Source organism: Rana temporaria, chromosome 10 (genome assembly GCF_905171775.1).
Source record: "Rana temporaria chromosome 10, aRanTem1.1, whole genome shotgun sequence".
Taxonomy (NCBI): Eukaryota; Metazoa; Chordata; class Amphibia; order Anura; family Ranidae; genus Rana; species Rana temporaria.
In genome coordinates this window covers 122,478,462-122,499,430 of record NC_053498.1, presented here as the reverse complement: position 1 = coordinate 122,499,430, position 20,969 = coordinate 122,478,462, and the positions used below count along the sequence as shown (strand labels likewise).

General features: G+C 41.9%; 1 protein-coding gene across 2 annotated transcripts in view; it reads right to left on the bottom strand.

Annotated features, from left to right (window-relative positions):
* SLC37A2 (solute carrier family 37 member 2) overlaps positions 1-20,969 on the bottom strand; it is a 69,821-nt gene that overhangs the window by 5,397 nt on the left and 43,455 nt on the right. For both annotated transcript variants that reach the window (XM_040326168.1, XM_040326169.1), the window contains exons 7-17: positions 18,807-18,973; positions 17,275-17,315; positions 16,262-16,426; positions 15,206-15,296; positions 14,173-14,235; positions 11,426-11,511; positions 9,960-10,008; positions 7,403-7,476; positions 5,219-5,297; positions 2,469-2,566; positions 144-208 (exon numbers count right to left, since the gene is read on the bottom strand). In XM_040326168.1, the coding sequence (XP_040182102.1) occupies positions 144-208; positions 2,469-2,566; positions 5,219-5,297; positions 7,403-7,476; positions 9,960-10,008; positions 11,426-11,511; positions 14,173-14,235; positions 15,206-15,296; positions 16,262-16,426; positions 17,275-17,315; positions 18,807-18,973 (978 nt within the window). The remainder of the gene's footprint in view (positions 1-143; positions 209-2,468; positions 2,567-5,218; positions 5,298-7,402; positions 7,477-9,959; positions 10,009-11,425; positions 11,512-14,172; positions 14,236-15,205; positions 15,297-16,261; positions 16,427-17,274; positions 17,316-18,806; positions 18,974-20,969) is intronic.

Here is a 20,969-nt window from a genome sequence, read left to right as displayed (position 1 = left end):
GGATGGACTTGTTCTGTGCTCCATAAACAGCAGCTTTTTGTTAAAATCCGAAGTTGAAGGATATAAACATTTCTACTGGAAGTTAGAAAGACATGACTGGAAAGCACAAAATGCAAAAAAATAAATAAAACATGTCGTCTTACCCCCTGGCTTTGTTGAAACATGGGCAGAGCTGTTTAATCTCTTTGTACACCAGACGGACCAGAAACTTGAGGGATACAAGAAGTTGGTATTTATTAACATTATTCGCTACCAAGTAATAATGACAAAACTGATTGACATTTCAGGGCAGCACAGGAGGTTAGGAGCTGACTGGATTTGTGGCAGATTTACAGGTAATCTTCTTTACTTGCATCATTTGTAATGTAACAATCCATGGGAAAATATGCATCCAATTCGGCCCCTTTCACATGTACGGATCCCATGAGGATCCGTATGTCTCATCCGCTAGCTCAGCGCAGTTGATCCCTGCTGAGCTGGCAGATGACAGATCCCGCCCTGTCAGATCTCCGCTCTCCCCTATGGGGGGGATCGGATGAACACGGACCGTCTGTTCATCTGATCTGCAGACGATGAAAAAAATAGGATTTTCCTCCTTCTGCAGAATCGGAGCATAGCGGACACCAAGGAGATCGGGTGTCAGCGGATGTCAATCCGCTGACACCCACTATTCCAAAGGGATACATGTATGTCCGTATTTCATCCGAAAACGGATGAATGAAATAAGGACATACAGTCCGCTGGTGTGTAAGGGACCTTACAGAGAAGTATTGTCGTTTTTTTCTTTTGCCCAGACATATGCTTCAAATACAAATTATGCAGTCTGTTTACATTAGACCTTCTTTACTGTGGGTAGGGAATGTACATATAATGAATTGGTAGATATAATAATATACGGTACTCTAGATCCCAAACATAGGTGTGCGCAGCCTATTGCATTAGGGTGTGCACGCTAAAGCTCAAACACACATGCATGTGTATGTATCTACATATATATGACCCCAGCACATTGATTTCAATGCCAATACAGTGAAAGAGAAGGAGTATAAATACTTCTCTTATGGCAGAGACGGTAAAAGGGAGCTCTTTCCCCATGTTCCTGCTGCTACACAGAGCGATAATACTAATGGGCATGGGGCGATTAGGGCGTGCCTGGGCACACCCCTTATGTTCCCCTAGAGACAATCAATCATTACAACAGTTTCTGGAGCTGGTTTGGAATTGCCAGTACCATATGAGATAATATTTTTAAAATCCTACCTCCCTCATTTTTATAGACTCAACAAACCAGATCTTGCCAAAATATGTGCTAAAAAGTGTATCTTCTCCAATTCCAATGCATGCACCACCACGTGGGGTAAAAACGCACCAAACCGAAAATGACCAGAAATGGCCTAGCATGCATATATGTGAATCCACCAAGGAATGGAAAAGATCAGTGACTTCCAAAGACACCAAGACCTCAGCTATGCTTCTCTCTCGATGGGTTTCCCTCAACACATTTCGCAATCCAGCATCCTCAAGAAGCTCAGGAGCTTCCCGAGGACGCTGGATTGTCAAACAAGTTGGAGGGGAGACCACTGCCGGTTCTAGTGACATATCTTCCGGTGGGAGATTTCTGGTCCGTGGGACGCATGCCGGCTCCATGGCTAGGAACGGCAGTGCATCAATTTAAATGTAATATATGTGATGTTGAATAACCTTCATGGACTAGAAGAAAGGGTCTCATAGTGCATGAAGGAGAAGCATAGTTGAGGTCTAAGTGTCATTGGAAGTCGTTGAATTTTTTCCCTGCCCTGGTGGATTCACATATATGCTTGCTAGGCCATTACTGGCCATTTAGGTGTGGCGAGTTTGCATTTTTACCCCATGTGGTTGTGCAAGTATTGGAATAGAAGATTCACCACTTTTTAGCACAGTGTTGGGATGTTACCTTTTTTTTTTTTTCATTTATGGACGCTATATGGACTTTAATTTTGATCATTTGATTGATTTACATTATACATTTTTGGTAATTTATGCTTATTGTGGATGTTTACCATATACACTTGCCTTTTGTAAGGTGTAGCACCTTACTTTTCACAATTATTGCACATTTTCAAGTGTTATGGGGTAGCCACACAGTTTTTTTTTTTTTTTTTTTTTAAGTGATTAGGAGTAGGTGCTCCTTCTTCCTTCTAATTTACACAAATATGCACCATATAGATGCCATCTCCCACTTAACATATCTTTTTTATTGTATACAAACAATACAACATTTACATTTTGCCATAGTTATATGGTTTTTCTACACCAAATAAGATATGTTAAGTGGGAGATTATTTTTTTTGTGGTGTATATATATTGGGTAGGACCTAATTTGTTGAATATAAGACAGGGGGTAGAATTTTGGGAACAACATACTGTATAGTGAACTGCTGATCCCACCTACATTGACAGCTATACCCAAAGAAAGCAACAAATCTCACCAAACAAGCCAGTAGATCGGCAGCAATCAGCATGTAGAAGACATAGTTCCAGCCTTTGGAAGATAGGACAGAGGCCAACAGGGGTCCCACAAAAGCACCTGAGTGACAAACAATTAAAATGATCAAACCCATATACTGAACAGAGAAACAATTAAGGTCTTAAAAAATACTTAAAAATAGAGGAGGATCCCATCCACAGTGTCAGAATGGTGGCTGTATAACCCATAATCCTCTAGCTACATTGAAGACTTGCAGCTCCATAACTACTCCTGGCCACTTCAGGTCTACAGAAAGTGGTCCAAGGCTGGGTTCACACCAATGCAAATTGGATGCGGCCTGACACCGCATCCAATTTGCAGAATATTTTAAAGTTTGAATGAATCTGGTTCACATATGTGTGATGCATTCGCACTCCACATTGTCCAAAAAACATGTGCTTTTTCTAGGCATTTGCGGTGCAAATTGCAGGCACATGAACGCATCTGATTCGCAGATGCGTCCGTTCTAAACACAAATTCTCTCCCCCTCCTCACTAAACCTCCCCCTCTCCCAGGTCAGCTGATCTGCAGCTACAATGGAGAGGAACCGCTGAACAGAGGCTTTTTCTCTTCGCAGAGAAACTGGAATTCGCACCCAGACTAGTGTGAACCCAGCCTAAAGAAAATTCCAACTTCTTCTGTATAGAGTCTCAAAATACCCCTAAATGCAAAGGAGGGAGGGCACACCTGAGTCCCAATGTATGAGATCTACACTAGATCTTAAATGTTCAGTCATAAACTCCATTTCCCCAGCCCCAATACTAACCTTACAAATAACATGTCCTCTGCATTACCCCCTGTACCCAAATCCCGTAGAACCCTCCTGTTCTATGCAACCACAACACAAACTCTTTAACCTCCACAACTCTTACTTCATCCTACCTTTCATAGAATGTTTTTTCTTCTCCAAGGGAAGTTATTTAGCTGCACATTTGCTCAAGGTGATGGGGAGGGACAGGTCAGATGAAGAAAAAAAGAAATTGTGCGCAGCCTATTACATTAGTGTGTGCACCCCAAAGTTCAAGATAACACATACCTATCTCTGTAGCCTCAGCTATACAAGACAGTGAATGAATGGGATAGTGCTCTGTGCCAAGTGGCTTCCTGTTCATTCACAAACCGAAGCATAGTAAACACAGTTTACTATGGCAGTTTATAGAGAATGGGGAAGAGAGATCAGACGAGGAACCACATCCCAATATAGTAATAAAACAAGGAGAAACAGGTAACAAGCCTCGGGACTTTAAAATGTGTCAAATCAAAAATACTACATTACAATTAGATACAATTTAATATTTTATTACAAAAACATGTTTTCATGAGTTTTTTTCATCCTCAAAAATCGTTTGTTCTATTCAAAACATATACAGAAACAAGGCGTCTCTTGAAAATTCAGGATATAACTTTATCTAATTTCTATCTAAGTCCGTGTCTAAATTGGTTTGGGTAGGTTCATCTTCATCCCATACACTTATATTTAATTATTATAAATGTACGGTGAGTTTTCTGATTTATTTGTAAAAATATGCATATTGATTGTATGCCAACAATATGATGGATACCATATTTATCGGCGTATACCGCGCACTTTTTTGCCCTGAAATTCAGGGCAAAATCGTGGGTGCGCGATATACGCCGATACCCACTTCCTGCGCCGAGTTTGAACTACTGCGCCGGCAAATACCGAGCGCAGTACACTCGTGTATAGTCGGGCAGGCTCGGCTCTTCTCGCAGTCACGTCCTGGACGTACAGTACGTGTACTGCGCTCGGTATATGCCGGCGCAGTAGTTCAAACTCAGAGCCGGAAGCGGAGATCGAGCGGGGAGGACACCGTAGAAGGACGCCGGACCCGACGAGGACACCACCGAAGCCGCAGACGGACGACGGAAACCCGACGAGGCCGCCGATGGACGCCGCGCAAGACACCAAAACTGTAAGTACTAAAATCTTTTTTTCACAGTAATGCGGGTCCACTTTAGGGGTGCGCGCTATACGCCGGAGCGCGCAATACCCCGATAAATACGGTATTTGATTCTGTTAAAAACATGAAATTCATTCTGGTCTTATCCATCGCATTCAAAACACAACACACCTGAATCTCCTGAAGAAGCTGTATAAACATGTTGAGTGGTAGTGTGTGTATATGCTTTAAATAGAACAAACGATTTTGATAAGGATGAAAAGTATAATTTTTTTAATTTTGTAATAAAATTGTATCGAATTGTAATGTACTATTTTTGATTTGAGACCTTTAAAGTCCTGAGGCTTGTTAGCTCTTTCTCCTTCTTGTTTTATAGTTTACTATGCTTTAACTATGAATGAACAAAGTGAGTGAGTGTGTTCACAGTGTTCATTTAGAAAAGGAAGGGGGTCAGTAAATGACATATTTACTAGCCCCTTTCCCCAACTCTCCATTCTAAAACATCCCCCCGCAGCAGTCAGAGGAGGGAAGCCAGCAGCACTGCAGGGGAGTTTGCCCAGGCAATAGGGGGAAGCGGCACTACCCGCAGTGATAAGGGTGTGCCCAGGCACATCTGGCGCACACCTATGTGGCAGCCACAACTTCCACTACCTTCTTTCCTAACTGCCCAGATGTATGTAAATAGTCTAGCATTGTACAAATCTCCCTTTTACATTTCTGTTAATCCTGTACATGTTGCAAAATAAGTTTTAGTCTTCCTATCAAAGATGAATGTGACCATCCCACTAACCTATAGATCCAGAACCGTCAATGATAGCGGTGACCGTGGATAGGGCCTTCGAATTCCCGTGTAGAGACTCGTGTGTTCCCTGCAAAAAAAAAGTGAATAAAGCCTTTAAAGCAGAATTTCATTTTTGAGTTTAACTCCTTTTTGCTGCAGATGGAATCTGGCCTCTCTTTCTGTGCATTTCAGCTCCATGTTCAGCATCTTTGCAGAACTTTCCTCAGTCAATAGTTTTGTGGGATCTTCTGGCTGCATGATATGTTGAGGCAAGCAGTCCTTTCAAGACCTTCTGCAGTTCTCAGGACTACAGTGGTCCCATGACCATTATATTACATTCCTATAAAAAATGTATTTTGCTAGAAATTTAAGTGAACGAGTGTATATGATCTAGGAGAAGGGGGAGGGGACTGAAGAAAATTACGACTTTAACACCTGCAGTTCTGCTTTACTCATATTATGAACACGCAAAACTGCTCCACATTTATTGCTATACTTCGCATTGCATTTCAGAAATTCTTCTCTAAAACATGACGCAGTATTTCCATTACAAAGGTTTACATAAAAAAGTAGAAAACATGTGACAATAAGGATGAAGTGACAGTGGCATTTAAACCACATTCAGATATCTACAGCTTCACCGTGCTCTGTAGGCCCAGTTCCCGGACACAGTTCCCAACCTCCAGTCCCTACCTTTGATAGATATTGTCACAGGTATGAAACCCACCAAGTTGCTTTCCACTACAGTATATATAATGCTTTGTGCACCACCACAGCTACCCACATAGCCAATAGAGCCAAATCTTAGTGGGAGCCAGATGTTGGGACTCTGGATGTGGTATTAGAAGGCACCAAACTAGTTTCACCCAGCATATCTGATAGAGTGTACCTTACTACACTCTAGATGTTGCCAGACCATAGCCCTTTATGTCCCCCCAATGCTACAGGCACCCTTTTCCACCTGCTGTGGACCAGCCCAGCAATACAGGCCTATTTGGCGCAAATCATTACGTTTCTGCATGACCAGAAGGGGGTCTCCACTTCAATTAGACCCTAAACCATGTTTACTTGGCCTTCTTCCAGTACCGGATGCAGACAAGTTCTTTAATGTTTTCCTACTTGTTTCAATGCCTGGAAGCTTGTAACATGTCATTAGATGCAGGCAGCTCCCCACTACTTTTCAAGCCTGGTTGACAGAGGTCAAAGCTACACACAAAAACATGCTTTGTCTTCATAGAGGTTGCCCCTTGAAATATACCGTAATAAAATATGGGATAGATGGCTCCAGCAGCCAGACATCTGTTCTGTTTGATACTGTCCTGGGGGTTTTATGTTACGTATTTTTTTTATTGAATTTTTGTGTCTAGCGTTTTCCTATTTATAAACGTACCCTTACCATATTCTGTTTGCAGGGACATCACACCCCAGATGGAAGCGCTGTTGCATTTAGGCCTCCTGGGGCCTTTTATGCTCACCCGACCTCGATTTGATATTGCCCTTTTCCCCTCCTCGCCCTGCCCTCAACCCCTGCTCTCTACTTGGCTCTTAGGCCTTCATCCTCTTCCTGACATTTTTTGAGCTTGCTGATATACATGATATATAAAAACACAGTTTTGTTATTCATCCAAAGGCTCTGAAAAATATATTGGATTAACTGGTATAGTCGCATCTTTTCTTAATTTCACATACCAGATGAAAAATTGAATTAGGCTTGTGGGTGAGGCTTCTCAGTAAATTGATGTGTGGAAGTGCCAATGAGGGCCAAAAAAGGCCAAATAAAGGGGGATCCTGTGGGCCGCTATTGGTGTGGGACATTCACCAGCAATCCATAGAGCAGATAAGAGTCGGGGCTGTGTCTTTCGGCTTCTAGCTGAAGTTGAGCTTTAAATCAGGTCCCTATTGACATCTAGCAAAATATTGCTCCAGATAAATATTTTTGCGGCAATTTCCCTCCACTTTTTCTGCAATGAGCACTAGGAATAATAATAAAAAAAAAAATACAAAATACTGTGCTTCCTGCAGACACATTCAACACCAGGGCCAATAGAAGGAGTTTCTGTTAGAAGGGTGGATAACCTTGGCATTGTCACTATTCTGTTATTCATAAAACACAAACTCAAAAGACTGGGGACAACTCTACAAATGTCCCCATTATAAGCCTTCTTTACACAACTGGTTAGTGGGACGTCTTACCAGATCAGCGGATACGGCGGTTGTGATGAGAGAATATGGCCCGTTTACCAACATCCCACAGATAATTAACATGGCTGCAGAGAGAAGATACAACCAATGATACAATGTAACAAGGAAAATATAGGAGATATGACCAATGACAGAACAGAGAAGACATAAAACCAGTGAAACAAAAAACGCAACAAAGAACAGAAGAGAGATATAACCAATGATACATGAATGTAACAAGGAACAGAGAGGCGTTATGACCCAGCATATCAAGTAAAAAAGGAAGAGAGAACAGACAAGACCAATGATACAATGCAACAAGGAACAGAGGAGATATGACCAATGATACAACAGAGAAGGGATACAAATCAGAGAAACTATGTAACAAAGAACAGAGAGGAGGTACAGTATACCAATGATACAATGTAACAAACAAGGCTGGTGCAGGGATTTTATCTACAAAGGTGAAGGTGCATTTTGCTGACGATTGCAGAGATACCACATACGTGTACGTTATTTGTACCCATAGTAGAGCCCAAACACGATAGTGCGCTTTTTGCTTTTGTTTTTATCCTACCTAAAACACACCGATACTGACATTAACTGGCACCGATACCAATTTAAAAAATGTTTTGTTTTTAGATCCTACCCAAAATATACTGACCCTGACCCCAACACTAACTGTGGCACTGATCTAGCAATTGTTTTTTTTTTTTTTTTTTTAATCAAAAAGCTTTTATTGAGCAAAATAATAACGTACAGGGGGCTCACATCGCGCACGTTTATAATACACAGCGGGTGATCATTAACAGAGTGTAGGCATATATATCAGAACAATATGCGACAAAGGGTACAAAAACATCCATATCTATTCATCTCGTAGTGTGTACAAAGTGCAGTAGGGTCAGTTGTCCAGCCACCCACGGCCCTCCCGCCCCCCCATGCCCCTTCGTGGGCTCAGTGACACTTTGGGCACCTCTATCCCTCCCGGGAGCAGGTTGCAGACGAATTTAGCCATTTTCCCCAGATTTTGTCGTATTTGGCCGCACAGCCCCTATGTGAGTATACTAATTTTTTGTAAGGTAGAACACCGTTGACCTCTGCCAGCCAGTGGGACAGCTCTGGGGGTTCTGGACGCATCCAGACCCGCGCTATAACTTTGCGAGCTATGAAAAGTGTCTCATGGAGGAATACTTTAAGGAATTTACTGATTTCAGTGTCAGGTAGAATGCCTAAGAGGCACAGCTTGGGCTGTAGAGTAATGGGGGATCCCATTTTGTCGTGAAGGAATTTTACCACCTGCTCCCAGAAGGTCTGGATCTTAGCACACTGCCATAGTAAATGAAAAAAAGTGCCCGTTTCGCGATTGCACATTGGGCACATAGCGGAGGAGTCCCTTCTGTACTTGGAAATTCTAAGAGGTGTGAGGTAAGCCCTGTTTATGATGAAGGTTTGCGTGAGGCGATCTGACAGTTTTGGGGATACCAGTTTACATGCATCTAGGGCGTCACTCCACTCATCATCCTCTAACGGGCCCACTTCCCCCTCCCACCTGGACTTCAGGGCATAAGCTGACACTGTTGCCCCCGGAAGCGTGATCATGGTGTGGAACTGGGTGATCAGTTTTTTGGGGTCTGGGTACCTGACTGCTGCCATGAGGGGGTTGTCAGCAAGGGCCAAATCATCCTGGGGGAATTGTGCCCGAAAGGCGTGTCGTAGCTGGGCATAGCGGAGGAACATATGGTCTGGCAGATCATACTCAGATTGTAGCGTAGTAAAGGGTTTCAGTTTTCCGCTCCTGGTGACGTGGGACAGGTAGAAGATTCCCCTGGCACTCCATACCGTTTTTCTTTTTTTAAATGTTAATAATAATACTATTAATACCATTTTTCTTCTTTTACTACATACTTCTTACTGTTGACATTTTTCTCCCCTGCAAGGAGAGAAAAAACAATGTATCTCTCTCAATTCAGGGAAGAGAGATAGAACACGGGCAGGCTGCACTGACTAATCACTGTGATAACTTTTAAATGGCTATGACAGCGATCAGGTAACCGGGAACCAGGAGTCCCAGTTCCCAATTGTTAGTACGAGACCCAGAACCGTCGATGAGAGCCCGGTCTTCATGTTGGGCACGCACTGTGCAACACGCTCCCAGGATAAAACACATGTACACATATATGTGGCCTCACGGATAAAGACCCACCCATGTGTAATCAGCGGGAAGATGTTACAATTGTTACCACCCCCTCTTATCTTGGCACCCTATGGTGGCTGCCAAAGAGGTTTTATGCTGGTGCTGGTCCTGGTAACAAGGAACAAAAGAGGAGATATGACCAACGATACAATGTAACAAGTAACAGAGAGGAGATATGACCAATGATACAATGTAACAAGGAACAGAGAGGAGATATGACCAATGATACAATGTAACAAGGAATAAAAGAGGAGATATGGCCAATGATACATTGTAACAAGGAACAGAGAGGAGATATGACCAATGATACAATGTAACAAGGAGCAGAGAAGAGGACATTGTAGGACCAACACAAAGCAGATGGTGACTCACCAATAGTTGTGGAAATGTCCGTCTGGCCAAACTGGTTATAAATGAACAGCTGGAAGAGCAGAAGAGGAGAGAGAGGGATTAACAGACAGTATGCTGAACATCCTAAATCCAAGATTTATTTAAAACTCAAATATCTTTGTAAACTGAAGGAATTGGTTATTTTGATACACAAATCACTTTAGATTACTGGTTCTGAATTTCAGGCCTTTGCACTGGTGGATCTAAAGGAGAGATTGTACCATCAGACTTTAATGTGCATTGTTTTTACAATCTGACTGTACAATCACCTTTGGTATGTTAAATATACAATTAAAAGTGTTTTATTATACATGTTCAATGAGTGCAAAATCCAAAAATAAAAATAACCGGATCCAGCCAGAAATCGAGGGGTCGATAATTTCCTGTACTAACTGTGATGCACTCCAGTTACCGTAAATTTTCCCCGCCATCTCTGAGTACTACAGAACACCTCTACCCATGCTATGGAAATGAGGAGAGAATGCATGAAAATCTATTTTACTTTTTGAGTTTAGGAACAGATAATTTGATTTGATTTTGAACTCCAGCCTGCCTTTAGTATTGTAGTTGTATAGGCCCCTTTCCTGTACTGAAATTACTTTCCCTGGACACGAGCTTCTCACACTGTGCATTAGAAATTGTAGCACGCAAGATAAAACCCACCTCATTTTCTGGCTAGAGGAAGTCCAATATCATCCAGCTCTAGTTATTTTAAATCATAGAGGCTCTGCATCACATGTGGGCATTACTACATACAGCTTCATCCACCAACTGGGATCTGCCTGAATTGCATGGAAAATCCTAGAGCCCCAACAATGATAGCACTGGGTCTAAGGCCCCTTTCACACCGAGGAGTTTTTCAGCCGGTTTAGCGCTAAAAATAGCACCTAAATACTGCCTGAAAAACTCCTTCCCTGAGGCAATGCACTGGCGGGACCGCTCCAAAAGTCCTGCCAGCAGCATCTTTGGAGCGTTGTGTTAACCTCTCCTTCCCATTGAAAGCAATGGGAACTGCAGTAATACCGCTGGCAATGCGCCTCTGCAGAGGCCAATTACCAGCGTTATTAACCCTTTTTCGGCCGTTAGCGGGGGTTACGGCCGAATACTGCCACAATTCTGCGGCAAATAGCCCTATACCGCCACAGCACATCCCGCCCCAGTGTGAAAGGGGCCTAAAATATGTCCTGTAATAAAAACCCATTTTTTTTTTAGTAATTTAAAACAAAAAAAAAAACATTTCCAGTGTGAACACAAAAATTTCACAGAAAAAGAGTCTTATTTTCCTGTTATGATTGAACAAATTAAACACTGTACCACAATCCAAATTCAATAGAGACAGAAAAACAAAAAGAAATTATATAGATAAGAATTATATAGATAAAGGAGGATGTGGAGGAGTGAGCAAGCCCCACAAATTACTGTGATCATCGTTAAGCCACAGCACTTACCATTGGGGCGGTTAATATCAGCATGACAGCGCAGGTGATGGCTCGTCCCCCAGTGTAATCGGATATCGCTCCTGCAACAATCCCACCTAGAACACAATTCATACATTGATTAAAACATGACTTTAATCTGGTGGTCTGGTATTTCAACAGTCAAGCAAATGCAACAAAACTGACATGAGATCTGATCAATAAAAAATTGTCAGTCGATCTTCAACAACTTCAAAATGGTTTGGACTCCATGGATATTGCATTACTTTCTATATGGATCATCTAATACCCATCCAGATACGGGGATGCAGTACTTAAAGTGGAACTTCACTCTCTCGGTCAACATTGTAATCCTAATGCTGCTAGCAACAGGAAAGTATATCATATTTACTTGTTTTAAACTTTTCTTTTTACATTTTTAGTTACTTCCTGGTTTACATGCCTAGGGATACATTTCTCAGCTATGCACACCTTCCTGCTTGCATGCCTAAGCCAAGGGCAGATATATTCCAGGAAGTAAATACTACATGAATCATCTGCACTTACTTATGATGGCCAATGACAGAAATGCTACGGGGTGGTTATCAAAGCGATTTCTCAAAATAAAGCATGGAGGCATGGATAGGTGGGCGAGTTTGCTTTGAATATTTAAAATTAAACTGTATTTTTGATTTGTGGTGCTCAGATCCAGTGTAGTTCTGGTGGTGCCTGTGTTGGTCCAGATCTCCATTCCCCCAAAAAAACCTTTCCTACCCCATCGCCCCCCCCCCCCCTCTATCCTCCCTATTGTCCCCCTCTTTTCTTCATCTCCCGCCTTCTTCTAGGAATCTTCCTGTTCTGGCCAAGAGGGGTTCCCTGGTGCAGGGCTCCTTCCCCAACTGGCTCAGATAGTCTACCAAAGTAAGACCATGCAGGCACCCCCATAATTCGCTAGATAGAATATGGTCTGAACAACTAGGTACCCACCTGATCCCTAACTGCTCGATCAGTATGCAATCACATCAGTTGTGTAAACACCTACCCGACCTTCATACGTCACCCACTCATTTCGTTTCAGATGCTTCTATAAAATCGCTAGAATACTGTTCCTTCTATATAGATATACAGGTTACAGTGTATATACCAAGTGTCTGCTTCTTTATTGTACAATGCCATGTATCTGATATTCTGTGTTTATAACGATAACACCTTCTGATAAAAACCTCAAGGCTCCATTCATATCTGCCCGTTCTGGGAATGCACATAAAAACTCTTGTTTCTACTCACGTTCCCACAACACGCAAAAAGCACGCTTCATGCTTGTGGTGCCATAAATTGATAACGGCACCCCAAAAGCGGCTAGGAAATGCATGTTTTGTCATGCAGAAAAAAGAAAAAAAATTGGAACACGGCAAAATTCTCCATGCGCTACTTTGTCACACATAAGGTTGCCCGTTAGCACAACAGGCAGGGCCTAACTATTAACTTCTCCGATTTATTTTACTTACAATCATTTTTCTCTTCCCTTTTCTGAAGAACAATCCATAGGCTTAATTGAGGTTTTGAGATAAAAAACCCATAGAGTTGGCCTCATACTCCATATTTCAATATATTTTTGAGGGGTCTTTATATTTCAGTCAATGTTATACCACTGTATGAATGTTTTTGCTATGCATTGAATACATCATGTTTCGCTTATCTTTATGCAGTAAAATGCATTAAAGAAAAAAATAAAAAGTTTTCTTATTTGCTCTTGCCTTTGTTTTTTTTTTAAAGCGGGGGTTCACCCGAAAAACTAATTTTTAACATTAGATTGAGGCCAATTGTGGGAAGCACAATCGCGTGTTTTTTTTTTTTAAATCAATGCAGTACATACTGTTTTAGAGATAGATGTTCGGGGTATGATCTGCGGGACTGGGCATTCCTATTTGATTGACAGCCTTCCGACCGTCGCATACAGCGCGTCACGAGTTGCCGAAAGTAGCCGAACGTCGGTGCGCAGGCGCCGTATAGAGCCGCATCGACGTTCGGCTACTTTCGGCAACTCGTGACGCGCTGTAGGCGACGGTCGGAAGGCTGTCAAATAGGAACGCCCAGTCCTGCAGACCATACCCGGAAGCCGCGGAGAACATCTATCTCTAAAACGGTAAGTACTGCATTGATTTAAAAAAAAAAAACACCCGATTGTGCTTCCCACAATTAGCCTCAATCTAATGTTAAAAAATGTTTTTCGGGTGAACCCACGCTTTAACGTATATCATTGAATTTTTTTTGTTAAATTCTAAAAAATTACCTGTTGATACTGGCAGAAATCGAACGGTTAACTTCATGTGTTCTCCGCTTGTGGTGCACTCCTATCTCTTATATTCTATGCCAGGGATATGCAATTAGCGGACCTCCAGCTGTTGCAAAACTTCAAGTCCCATGAGGCATAGCAAGACTTTGACAGCTACAAGCATGACACCCAGAGGCAGAGGCATGATGGTACTTGTAGTTTTGCAACAGCTGGAGGTCTGCTAATTGCATATCCCTGTTCTATGCTATTGCTAAAGGACTACAGAACCCCATCCCCTTTATGGTATAAAAAAAAAAAAAAAGGAGGAAAAGTGCCTGAAAGAAAAAAAAAACGAATGCAGCAACCTCATCTAAGAACTGGCAATCTGCAATATTACATGTTTTGTAGCAGGTTTTAGATGTGCGTTAATGATTTAAGGGTAGGAGTAGCCATTTGGGATTTCTTTTTTTTTTTTTTTACTGAAAAAAAGTATCAAAGACCTTACCTATAATTCCGCCAGCATCAAACAGAGTGGACATGTCTCCAGCTTTTTTGGGATCAAAGTGAGCTAGAATGTAAAGGAAACAAAAATGTTAAAATATATAAACGTTTTTTATTTTAGTGACTCCGACATTTATGTGCACACTGTGTCATACTCTATTCTAATTATATACAGATTTGTGTGCTCTCCCTCTAGTGGCTGTTTGTACACCAGAAAATGCATTCAGCATCCTTGCTGGATGAGGAGGACAAAAGCCGTTCCAAGACAAATCACCAAGACATTGCATAATTATTTCTAAACCATCTACTGGGATTTTTACAGTTTGTAGATTTTTATTATTTATGGCACAAAGTGAGAGCTAAAAAGGTCAGAAGCAATACGTAGTATAAGGCTACCTATGGATGGAAAGACGACTCAATTGAGAACACCACAAGACGATGGAAACTCTTAAACCCGACTCAGATATTGGCGTCTCCCTGTATTGATGAATTATTTGAAATCTATAAATAACTAGGGAATCCAGCTGCGAGAATCTGACACTTCCGCTATGTCTTGTAGGAAGGGCAGAGACACAAACTACTGGGAAAGTCCTAACCATTGGAGACCTGTAGAAACTCAGCGACTGTCATGAGAAAAGCATTGGGGCCGACACTCCTGGCAACCTTTAAAAAAAAATGCTAGTTTCCTGGCTTGCGTCTGACTTTAGTACTTTGAATCACAGACTTAAAACAAGCATGCTTTAAATAGGAGTCAGGAAAGTGTCTGAATTCCTCATCTCTAATACTTGTTTTGGGTCTACGGTTTCCAAAGCACTGAAGCCAAGATATCGGCAAGACAGTAAAATAAGTAGCATATTCATTGTTTACTTGGCACCCACTATAACTGCTTCTGCTGGGTGATTAAATGCATTAATCCTAAAGAAGTGAAGGAGTCTTATTAAAAGTCTCAGGGAGGAAAAAGATTCCATTTGTTATTTATAACCCCTCTGCATCCCTAAATGGCCCAGGCCCTTTAATTACACTGCATGGGATCTTACCGACATTCGATATATAGAGTGGGAGCCAGTAGAGAAAGGTGTAACTGACAAGCTTTGCGAACAGCAGACATAGCGAGAATTCCATCACGCCCTGAAAAGAAAAAGTTGCCTCTGATCAGAGTCAGACAAACAATGTAGAGTAGATGATTTGGAGGCCCATCCACACACAAACTCCCCTTGTTGTTTGATGCCATCAAAGTATTAGTATGAAAATGTTAACATTTTAGCATGGTTCTTTAGTTATGCGACTGGTGCGATAGACCCTTCGCTCAGTATTTCTACTTTTAAGCATGGGGGGCAGGAGGGGGGGGGGGTGTGCAGAATAAGTAAAATATGTACACATTTATAAAATTACCCGGCTTCCGGGTAGTGGCTCCCGTGGGACCGGGCGTTCCTATGCAGCAGGTAAGTGATTGACGTGATGACAAAAACTACCCCCCGTCGCATACGGAGCGTCACGAGTTGCCGAAAGAAGCCGAACTTCGGTGCGCAGGCGCCGTATAGAGCGGACTCACAGTTCGGCTTCTTTCGGCAACTCGTGACGCTCCTTATGCGACGGGGGGTAGTTTTTGTCATCACGTCAATCACTTACCTGCTGCATAGGAACGCCCAGTCCCGCGGGAGCCACTACCCGGAAGCCGGGGGGAGGGAAATAGCTATACGACGGTATGTACAGCAAAAAAAAAAAACGCATACTGTCAATGTGTCAAAGTGAGCACAATGTAATGTTAGAAAAATGTTTTAGGGTGAACCTCCGCTTTAAGACCTAGGAGAAATACTGTAGGTCAGCTTTATCCCTCCTATAAACCATCAAAAAAAGTCTGGAACCAAAGTTTTTGGTGTGCATGACTCTTCACTTGAGGCACTCTTCAATGCATACTAACAAAAGTTTTCATCGTGAGGAACCAGCATTTGGCGAAGTGAAAAGCAGAGGATACTCACAAAGTCACATTATCATTCATCGGAGAACCCCAGAGCCAGAGCCCAGAATCTCGACAAAAGAATACAAAAGAAAAAAAATCATTCCATACTAATTTTTTGGAAATACCCGCTTACCGGAATCTTAAGTGCCCCCAAAAAGCTAATGGCCTGTGGGTGTTCAACAGGCTCTTGAGGATTCACAGACTCCTCGAGATCGGCTCCGGACTGTCTCTTAAATATGTTCTCTGTGCTGCCGTTCATGGCCTGAACGTTCTCCAACTCATCTTTCACCACTTCTTCCTGAAATTATAATACATAATGGTATAGAGTCAGTTTTCTCTAAAACAAATACTGATTGGTAATTTATAATGTCTCGATATTAAAAGAATAACTAAAACATGTTTTTTTATTTTTAGGATAAGAACATTTTTAGCAAGTCCAGGAAAAAAAAAAAAAAAAAAAGACAGATCCTGCCATAAATATAGTTTACAAGTTTTTGCATTGTCCTAAATACCTATCTAGGGCAGCTTCTGTACAAAGATTCTAATGCCGCGTACACACGATCATTTTTCGGCATGAAAAAAACTTTGTTTTTAAAAAATGTCATTTAAATTGATGGTGTGTGGGCTTCACATTTTTTGGGTTCTGAAAAACGACAAAAAAATAAAATAAAATTCGAACATGCTGCATTTTTTAACGATGTTTTAAACAATGTCGTTTTTCGGGTTGTAAAAAATGATCGTGTGTGGGCTAAAACGACATTAAAAACCCACGCGTGCTCAGAAGCTAGTTATGAGACGGGAGCGCTCGTTCTGGTAAAACTACCGTTCATAATGGAGTAAGCACATTCATCACGCTGTAACAGACAGAAAAGCGCAAATCGTCTTTTACTAACAAGGAATCATCCTAAAGCAGCCCCAAGGGTGGCGTCATCCGCATGGAACTTCCCCTTTATAGTGCCGTCGTACGTCACCGCGCTTTGCTAGAGCATTTTTTTAAATGATAGTGTGTGGGCAACGTCGTTTTAATGATGAAGTTGGAAAAACTTTGTTTTTTCTACAAATGCCGAAAAAAAAAAAAAATTCATGCTGAAAAATGATCATGTGTACGCGGCATCAGAAAGGTTTTAGGATAATAAAATGACTCACATTGTTCTGATCCGGAGGGGTACAGCCTACATCTTCAGGATCTGCAGAGAAAGCATAAAGAAGACCATTTGGATGAGATAAATTCAAGACACAGTCTCGACCTGCCATAACTTATCAGGATGGATTTTTGTTTGGCCCTCTCATTCCTCCTTTGGGACTCTTGGGTGTTTTGGATGGAGAACTCTCCCTTAGAAGATTACAACAAGCATTCTAGCAGAGGATATACTAACAAAATGCAGCATTAATGTGTTCACCCACCAACTCCGTCACTACTACATCACCCCAATTCTAGGCTCCTTACACTGGGTTCCTATTTTATGGAGGATAGCCTTCAAAAATCAGCCTACACATTTATAAAACTGAATAACATGCCTCCCCCTATATGACAGAACGTCTGGTCGCCCATTATAGCAACCCCTGACAAACACTTTTCTTCAAAGATTCCAACATCGCTTTGAGTCCCCAGGGGAGAAAAGTGTTATTATGATTGTTAAATGATAAATTGAATAATTCCTCAGCTGGTAAAGGCTACACTTCTGTAGATGCCTTCGGTCAAGAAATACTTTATGGTCTGCACTCTAGGATAAAATGCTGTAACCTACAAATTACCAAATTGCTGCAGTTCAACATCCAAAAAGCTATAATCCACCTAAAAAACAACTGTAATTACACAGTACACTGTTTCACCAACACAAAAGCAGGGGTCGCATCTGTGACCCCGGCCCCCATGCAGCCCCCCTGTACACCTGGATAGGAAAAGCGGTGGGGGTGGCTGCATATAGGAGGAACCGATCCCTCCATTTTCCTCCTGCAGGAGTAGAAGGCGGCCATTTAGCAGCTGCAGGAGGAAAACAGATTGGTTCTTCTATATGCATGGGCCCCAGATGCTCCTCCTATCTAGCTTATTTTTTCTGCTCCCTTGTGCTTTCCAGGTCCCCTGTGCTCTTTCCCAGCCCCCAGTGCTCTCTCCTCGGCCCCCCCCAGTTCCCACAGTTCTGTCGGGTTTCCCCTTACCTCTCCTGCAGAGAATCTGTCAGGATAGAGAGCAGGGAAGGGTCACATTTACCAGACCCTTACTTTTCTGAATGGAGAGTCAGTAATTCCTACTGATCACCAGTCAGATGCCCATTCATAACAGAAACATAGTAAACTTTGTTTACTATGCTTTAGTTTGTGAATGAATGGGATACTCTGTACAGAGTTATTCCTATCCATTTATTCAGCAGCTAAGGCTGCAAAGAATGAGTTTGAGGGATGTGCCACCCAACAGAGCTCCTAAAAAAAAAAATAAAAAAAAAAGAAGGAAGAAAGAAATAGAAGAAAAAATAAAATTACAAAAAATATAAAAATAAAAAATACTGACAATTGTCACACTTGTGACTAGGCCCTGATGTTCTGCCACTAGCCTCAGAGAAAAGTGCCCCAAGTTGGGGGTCAGGGGGGCCCTTTATAGTTTCTTGTCCTTGGGACCTGAAGGTTCTAGTTACGCCACTGGCACAAATCATGCCAGAATAAATACACCAGGAACTTACACTCAACGAGGAAGAAGAAGCATATGATTCCCATGGCACCGATTATAATTCCAGGTACGATGAAGGACAAGCCCCAGGCAGAGGAGACAAAAACCCCAGCGATTAGAGAGCCCAATATGTTGCCGACAGCTGTGTGAGAGTTCCAGATCCCCATGATGAACCCTCGCCTGTGAGCGGAACAAAGTAAAATATGTCAATAAGATTTTATCTAGAGAGAAGTTTACAATGTTTTGCTATCCTTCCGACATCGATAAATGGAGAAACAACGAAGTAACTTTAATTATAGCATGGATAAATCACATATGGAGTGGGAAAACATGGATTTGATGTAGATTTAAGGCATCCTCGGATTTTTATGTTCTCAAAACGATGGCTCGCTGACACACAGAGGGGGTGTGTCCCAGACTATTATAATACACACTGACATATAGGGGTCCCAAAAACACACCGACACTCTGGGGCCCCAATGACATATACACATCTGGGGATCCCAAAAACACAGATACTCAGGGGTCCTAATGACACATAAGATTCTATAAGCCCTTAAAATTTCCACTCGCCTGCTCGCATTAGGCGAGTAAAAACAAGCTGAGGGCGAGCGTGGAGCTGCCTCAGAGGAGTGGAGGGCGCACCTAGGAGGCGGGGTTAAATGGGAGCCGATTCTCCTTCCTGCCTCTGCCCCATCATTCTCTCTGGCATGTGGTGAAAAAAAATAGATCAGGTGGGGGCGGGGCGAAGAGGGGTATTGGGTATTGGGTGTTAGCTGCCAAAGTTTACCTTTTCTATTACCGCCTAGCAACCAATCACCAGCTTGTTAATAAGAAAAGTTAACTTTGGCAGCTCCCACTCCCCTGTCCAGTGCTGTGCTCCGCTGCAAGTCTCTCTGCATCCTAAATCAGTGAAAGTGTCATTCATTGGTTTTAATTTTATTAATACTATATTTAATATAGCATTAAAATATTTACTCAACAAGGCAGTAATGATGTGTACAGTGCCCATAGTAGCCAATTGTATGGTATCATTTTTTTATCACAGTCAGATCAATGGAATATGCTTTATGTTAATATTGTTAAAGTTGTTAATATTTATTTTTGCAACTTAATTCTGCATAAAACATTTAACAGCGAGATAATTTACAAGGTCATGTTTAGATGAGGAATTAGAGGCAGGGTAGGGGTTGGGTGGGGCAACTGGTGTGGAGTACGGTAACTCTTAAGGCCTGGCTATTAATTCAGGACTTGAAATTTTGAGCCCAATGACACACTCACATTTGAGGGGTGTCAATACCATGCCAACCCTCACCCTGTGTTCAAACTAGTACGATGCGGGAACCAGCGCATTCACACTGCCTTGTGCGAACCGCTGCAGGTGTCATTGTCAAAGTTAATGCCACCCCTAGTTTAAAGATCGCAGTGCGAACTGTGAACTCGCACAGGAATCGGATCACATAGATGAGAACAACCATGCGATCTGATTCTAGTGCAGGGAAAAAAACAAGTCCCTGCACTATGTTCTGTACGAATCCAATGAGATTTCCACCATACAACTGTAAAGCAGAACTCGCATTGCTCAGAGATCGCATGTGATCAGCACCTACGGTCCGGGTGCGAATCACATGCGATCTCTGAGATCGTGCAAGTGTGAACCCAGGTTCAAAGTTCCCAATGATACACCAAGACTCAGAAGTTTTATTGACACGGCAACACTCAGGTTTCAAAACAAGGACACATTGACACTGAGAAGTCCCAATGGCACGGACACTCAAAGGTTCAATGGCACAATCACACTCATTATTTGGGGAGTCTCAATGACACACAAAACTCAAAAAAGTCCCAATGAAACACAGACACTCACAGGTCCCAGTGGCATACTGACTAGACATGTGCACTGCCAAAAAAAAACGTTTTTGTTTGTTATTTTGTTTTTATTTTTTTCGGAATTCAAAAAAAAAAATAGTTTCATTCGAAATAATTTTTTTCTGTTTTATTCGTTTTTTTGCTTTTTTCGTAAATTCGGGAAATTCAAAAATTCGGAAGTTCGGAATTCCGAATTTCTGAAAAAAACAAAAAACGAATAAAAAAAAAAAATGATAAAAATGAAACGAAAAAAAAAACATTTTCGGAAATTTCCCATTTTCGAATTTCTTAAATCTTTTTATTCGAA